Here is a 7,080-nt window from a genome sequence, read left to right on the forward strand (position 1 = left end):
ACTAAAGTCCAGAGATTACTAAGCGCGTTCATAGCCAAGTCAGTTCCTGACACACTACAAAAGAGGCTTAACATTTTCTGGCACTCACAAAACATAACTTTCGTGGGTTTTATGCACATATTTCTACTGAAATGCACTAGTAATCATTTGAAAATGAAACTACTTTTAAATTTACTTCACAATTCACGTATAACAACAAGAATTATTCGCTAGAATCGCCTAAATTGGCTTAAGTCGCGAATTAGCTTCCACCTCATAAATAATTGTAATTAACAATAATTATTGGACGTGTAATGAGACATGATATTACAAATACAGTGCCCGCTCTCTAATCCGGATCGCCGTAATCCGGACGAGTTATCGACGGTTACATTTTTAAATCATTTTGAGGTTATGTATGTACGATTATTCAGCGATGAAAATGAATTATCCTGTGATGTTTTTGTTTAATAAATGAAGTATAATAGCATAGAATTCTCTAATTATGTCTTTTTAAGCTTCTTTAAAACTTTTATTCTAATTCTAGAAAAAAACCTTGTATTGTATTTTCGAGACGTTGAATAATTTCAAAAAATTCATCCGGATTACGAAGCGGACATCTGTCAGATTGTCTCCCAATCATCCGGATTAGAAAGCGGGCACTGTAGTTTCATTTTCAGAGGAGTATTAGTGCATTTCAGTAGAAATATGTGCATAAAAACCCAGGAAAGTTATGTTTTGTGGATACCAGTGAATACTAAGCCTCATTTGTAGTGTGTCAGGAACTGACTTGGCTATGAACTAGCTTAGTCGTATCTGGACTTTAGTCGTAAGTGTGTCTAGGGCTTGATTAAGTTTTTTTATGTTGAAATACACTGACATAAGAGTTTAAACACTTATCTTCAAAATTCCAAGAAGAAATTTATGAATATGATATTGGTGTATGTATCAGGACAAAATGTCCACCTTAGTAACATCTAAATTCTAAAACATATCCAAAAATAAAAAGTATCGATAATTTGGTTCTTGAGATATTCCCAAAAGAGTGGTTTCTGAAAGATCCAAGAAATAGAGGAGAGCGCAAGGAAAATAGCAATCAATGACGAAGAGCTAAAATTCCAGTTTTTGGTCCTTATGCACAAAATACGAAAAACTTTAAGATTGGCAAAGGACTTGTAAACGAAGTACAACTCAAAAGAAGTTTTTATAAAATAAATAAAAACCAGCTAAAAGATGAAGAATTTTTTTATAATAAAAAAAAAGATAAGGAAGGAAAAAAAGAAAAGAAAAGGAAAAAAAAGAAAAAAAGATGTGTACAAATTTCTTGAAGTGATGTACCCTTGGGACTAACGACCAACTTTTTTTTGCAAATTTAAGATTTTTATATAATTTTACAGAAAATAAAAAAAAAGAATTTTCTGCTAAAAATAAAAATGAAATAAATTAATTTGAAGTAAGAAATACAAAATTGATTGGCTGGTATGTTTTTTTTGTGAATTGCAAGGGGTCCCACGATTATGCTCATTTTCAGAACCGAAGAAAACTGCACGAAATGGATTTATGAGTACAGAAAAATTTAATTTTGCGTAAGAATAAGTTAGGTGGAGGTAGGGTACTTTGAGCTGTGGGGCTCCATTGTTTTGTTATACAATTTTTCTCATATTTCTAAAGGATAGTTGTTTTAGAGAAATTACGGTTCGATGGAATGTAGCAAGAGATAGACGGAAACCAATTTTTACCAATTTCAGCGCTAACTGGTCATAAGAAATTACTTTAAAATTTATCCAGGTTAAAAATGCATACATTTAATGGAATTTCAAAAATTATTTCACGAAGTTCCCAATTTGTAAGCAAATATTTCATTTCATATTTGTGTGTGTCCCTTCAAGATCAAAAATTTGTGTTCATATTTCGTTATTCCATGTGATTCAATTCGGTATTTCGTGAATCTAAATTAATCCATTTTGTGATTCTGATTATCTCCAAGAAGTTCACATTTGTCGAATTTCAGATGTTGCTAAATACGATCAATTTTATTTGTGTTTGAAGCAAAAGAAATTCTTTCTTATCAGATTCGTCGCTTTCAAACATAGATAAATATTATAAGTATAAAATACACCTTTTTAGGAGAGAAGTTTGAAGTGAGATAAGTATTTAGCTATACGTAATTAGTTTGCCTCCAATTATATTCTACGATTGTTGTTTTAGTTAAAAATATAAAAAAAAACCGTTTATTTATTAATGTTCTACGGATAATAAAAAATCCTTAAAATCTGTAATGTAACTTGATTTATCATTATCTAGCGTGGAATTTTGAGAAAGAACGAAAAAGAATAACTCATTTAACCATTGTAACACATCTGTGGTCAGAAATTATCAAAGTAACAACAATCAGGGAATATGGGATCTTGTGATTTCATAATTGTCCATATTGTCAGTCCCATGCCCGTGAAATCAAGTGCAGTGAAGCTCACTGGACGCAAACTCGAACACCTTTAACATTAGCAAAATTCCTGATGACCTAAAGGGGATTCGAACCCGGGACATTTGTATCATAGATCGTCTACGGCGTCTACTCTACAACTTGATCCATTGAGTGCCCCTAAAGAGCAGCTACAGAGGAGTGAAATCTTTGAGTACTCTCATCAGCAGTCCCAGCATAAATGATGACCCCAGCCACAATCGAGATGATCCTCGCGACAGAGATTTCTCGCGGAGACAGCTTAAGTCCAGACTTTACAAATTTTGGGAAAAGAAGAGACCGACTAATTCGGAAGAGAAGAAACCCATCGCAGAGCAGAATTGAGGAATTGATAGAATCCCTGCCGTGTACAAAAAAATATATATATAAAAACAGAACATTAAGTAAACTGGTACTGAGAAAAACTCGTCAATTGTCCAAGAAACGCATCGCGAAATTCGAGAAACCCAAGAATTGCATCGAAAAATGCAGTTTTTTCATTACTAATTGCATCACGAAAAACTATAAAGAAACACTTGTCAGAAAAAATAGGAATGAGTTACCCTTTGGCTTTGACAACTTTATTTTTTTTAATTTATTTAGTTAATTTATTAATTCATGTCCCTCCTGTACAATTTTAAGTACAAAATGGGGCTGTATTGTAATAGGCTCGTAGTGTAAAAATTAAATTGTTTATCTATATAAATAAATGGAGTTTAACACTTTAAAACCCGAGCTAAAACATCACGTAAAATACCAAACTGGCATAAAATGCCAGTGCAGATATTTTCTACAAAAAAAGCAATTTTTCAATAGTTTTTCTTTCCATAAGACTTCTACAGCAGCTCTAGGACTCATAAATTTTTTTCAATAAATATTTTCCCATTTTTCTTGTCATTTTTATAACAATTTTGTGAAAATTGACAAAAAATGCCAAAGTGAATTTTTACAGATTTTCGTAGCAAAAAGGCAATTTCTATTGAATTTCCTTTTTCTTAGCAATTTGGCAAGAATCTTAGAACTCATATCTATATATTTTCTTGTAAAATTTTCAAATTCTCATATAGTTTGTGCTTTTGTTTAAGAAAATTTTATGTGAAATTCGAACTGGCAATCGAAAAGGAAAAAGAGAGCGAAAAGTGAATTTTCATCTTATATTTTTTACATTACCATTCTACAACAATTCTAGGTCTTATATTACTTAATTTTTAATAATTATTTTAGCATTTTGACGTATTTTTTACGATTTTTTCGAATCGTGACAAAACTCAAAAAATGTTAACATTTTTTAGGTTATGTAATATAAGCCATTCAAATGTCAATTTTTGACGCCAATTCCATATAAAAGAGGTGGCATTTAACACCAATTTGGTATTCTACGCCCATTTTTCGGTTTATTCCCAATTTTTTAAATAATAAAAAAAGTTATCAATTATTTTTTTCTACTAAACGAAAGCTAATTAAATTCTCTATAATACATTAGTGTTATCACTTTAACATAATATTGAATAAAATTTCTACAATGAAGCTCCAAACTTAACCCTCTAACGGTGTTTTCTTTAATATGCGAAAAAAAGTTCTAAAACAATGTTTTCTAGGATAATTATGAATCAATAAAGTTGAAAAAACCATCCATTCTTCATTATCTTTTTTAGTTTAGGCGCTAGGTGAGAAAATATAAAAAAAAAATTTGAAACTCTTTTTGTTCTAAAATTCACATTTTTACTTTTTGCAATTTTTTTAAATAAAATATACAAAGTAGAATGACATATCTTTCAGTAAAAAATAAATTTATTTTAGTCAGATAACTTTAAATCGGTATTTTTATGGAAATTGGAAATGAGTTTATTTGCACAAATATTTTTAGTTGCTTTTTCTCTGACCTGTCACACAAAACTGGGAATAGCAACAAAACGAAGAGTCAAAATGAGTTCAAACTTTCAAGAGATGTTTATAAGACTATTACCGAGGACACTATAGCACTTTTAAATAAATAAAACCTTTATTGTCGCTGTAAATGTGATTTTTGTGAACACCGCCTGGAGGCGGTCTTACCCGTTAGAGGGTTAAAATTAAAGTAAAATGCCACTTTGGGTTTTAAAGTGTTAAAATGAATTAATTTAACTCTTTCGCGTCTTTAGGGTAATGTCATGACTCGGGGAAAAAAGTTTTTTTTGGGTATTTACATTAATTGAAATCTATCTATTCGTGCACGACATCATAATAGAAGGATGTAAGATTCTTGGCTCATTTTCTCAAGACTCCAGTTAGATTTCAATTAATGTAAATAGCCAAAAAGAAACTTTTTTCTCCGGGTCATATATGACCCTAAAGACGCGAAAGAGTTAAACAATTTAATTGTTTGAACATTCTATCTCAAGTATTTTTAGTACATCGTCTGAATGGGTTAATTTCTCAGAAGCTTAAGCAATTTTGGTGAGATAATCCGAGGAGTCATTGGAAAATCCAACGGACTTTTCTTACAGTTCAGTTATAGGGTTGACGATGTATTTCTCCAAATGTGTCTTGGATAAATTTTTCGATTAGATTCGAAATTGTTTTTTGTAACCCTGCAATAGAGGGCACTGCAAACCTTCTAAAAGCCGGTTTGACACGTAAAAACATCAATTTCACCCTTCCTGGTTCTGTAGCAATAGGAAAACAATTCCGGAAGAAAAACTTGAATTCATTAAAAATTAAATATAAAATTTATTCCTAAATTACACTTAATGTTGGTTGAAAACAATAAATTTTCCATTTCATGTACCTTTATTCATCCAAGATACACACCCATCCCTCGGGGAGAAATGGACTCCGCCCTAGCGGGCAGTCACAGACACCTGCCAGACGCGGATTTTGTTGTCAGAGTACCCAGCAAAGAGGGTCTGTCCGTCTGTGGACCAAGCCAGTGACAGACACTGAGGTGGGTCAGATTTGGAATTCTGCGAAACAACTTCCGGACGCAACTCATCGACGGTCTTCTTGCAGGCCAAATCCCAGATCTTGATTGACGGTCCATAGGCCACACAGAGCCAGTACCTATTGGGACTGAAGCACAGGGCATTGATGATGTCATTGTGATCCAGAGTGTGCAGGAGTTTGTCATCATTGAGATCCCAGAGGAGAGCCTTGTGGTCCTTGCCACCAGAAGTGCACAGGGAACCATCCGGAGACACTGTGACGGTATTCAAGTATCCAGCGTGACCAGTATGAGTGGTCTTTAGCTTGCAATTTGTCAAATTCCACACCTTGACGGTGCGATCCCATCCGGATGACACAATGATGGGATTGGCGTGATTGGGTGAGAATCTCACACAAGACACCCAATCGGTATGACCCTCATCCTGAATGGTGTACTTGCACTCAGCCAGGGTATTCCACAATTTGATGGTCTTGTCCCTGGACCCAGAGACAATCTGACGATTGTCCACGGAGAATGCCACGGACAGGACATCCTGCGATTGGAAAAATTACTCAATTTCTCATTCTTCTGAGCATACTGAGTTCCAGCGAAAATCGGCAGGAAGTTTGATAACCAGAAAGGAGTCTTTTTAATGATAATGTTGCATCCGTATGAAACAAGATGACCAGGAAAATTGGTCAATCCCGTCACTTTAACTGACAACTTTGATTTTGCCTAGTGATGTCGGCACTAAAGTAGCCATTGAATCGATCTACCTAGTTTCCTAGTAGGCATAGAAAAAAAATTAGCCAAGACACTTTCCAGTGATCAAACCGCCAGTCACTTTCCCTGAACTCTTCTTTTTGTCAGTTTTTATACAACAAAATTTACCAGTCTCAGCGCCTCAAACACTGAAGAGCCCCCACGGGAGAGTTGATTTTTTTTCTTCTGCCACGCATTGGCACAAAAATATCTACGCCTAACTGGCAGTTCTTGGGATTAACTATGCCCTAACCTCACATTAATCGCCCCCCAAGAACTGCTAAAAGCCAAAAGCGGCTGCATTTTATTCCCAATCCCTTCCCGGAAAATTTAATTATGGTCTCCGGGAAGGTTTTTATGGAGAAATATTCAATCAGACCTTGGTATGATCTTCAAAACGACGCGTTGTCTTTCCGGCAGCCAAATCCCAGAGGCGCAGGGTCTTGTCCCATGACCCAGACAGAGCGTAGTTGCCATCGGATGAGAGGACGACGTCGCTGATGAAGTGAGAATGGCCGTAGAGGCGCTTCTGGGGGATTCCGTAGTTGTTCTCATCCCGGGTCAACTTCCACACAATCAGCGTCTTGTCTGGAGGAAAGAACAAAAACCATTGTCTTTATTTAAATGCTGGTATTTCCCAATGGCATCAATCTCTCAATTTATGTTGGAATGGAACACCGATGATGCGTAGATACTGAGATATTTGCTGATTTTTCACAGATTCCGCCATGTGGGCATTACTAACCTCGGGAAGAAGACAAAATCATATCGTGATATTTGGGATTTGTGGCAATCTGCGTGACCCATCCACTGTGGCCGGACAGAGTACCACGTAGTTGAAGAGTTTCAGTCATTTTGCACTAATTTCTTCACGCAATTTCACAGAAAAACTCGCAGACACGTCTTCACTCTTCGACGGATGCAAAAGAAAAGAAAGTCGCTGAGCCAGCGCCGCCAAACGAGAATTGCAAACGGA

General features: G+C 35.1%; 1 protein-coding gene across 1 annotated transcript; it reads right to left on the reverse strand.

Moving 5' to 3' along the window:
• Positions 1-5,125: 5,125 nt before the first annotated feature.
• On the reverse strand, positions 5,126-7,071 carry LOC129806585 (guanine nucleotide-binding protein subunit beta-like protein). Its single transcript, XM_055855279.1, has 3 exons — positions 6,850-7,071; positions 6,484-6,692; positions 5,126-5,895 (listed from the first exon to the last, which is right to left on the reverse strand). Exons 1-3 carry the CDS (start codon positions 6,956-6,958, stop codon positions 5,260-5,262), a joined length of 954 nt encoding a protein of 317 aa, XP_055711254.1. The 5' UTR covers positions 6,959-7,071; the 3' UTR covers positions 5,126-5,259.
• Between the last annotated feature and the right edge of the window lie 9 nt (positions 7,072-7,080).

This window comes from Phlebotomus papatasi, chromosome 3 (assembly GCF_024763615.1).
Source record: "Phlebotomus papatasi isolate M1 chromosome 3, Ppap_2.1, whole genome shotgun sequence".
Taxonomy (NCBI): Eukaryota; Metazoa; Arthropoda; class Insecta; order Diptera; family Psychodidae; genus Phlebotomus; species Phlebotomus papatasi.

What these genes read in the sequence shown, in the direction of transcription:
- LOC129806585 (XM_055855279.1), bottom strand. Translation starts at nt 6,958, where the DNA reads ATGACTGAAACTCTTCAACTACGTGGTACTCTGTCCGGCCACAGTGGA. An exon ending in GATTTTGTCTTCTTCCCGAG is followed by an intron (nt 6,693 to 6,849) that starts GTTAGTAATGCC and finishes TCTTTCCTCCAG; the next exon opens with ACAAGACGCTGATTGTGTGG. An exon ending in GTTTTGAAGATCATACCAAG is followed by an intron (nt 5,896 to 6,483) that starts GTCTGATTGAAT and finishes TTCCAATCGCAG; the next exon opens with GATGTCCTGTCCGTGGCATT.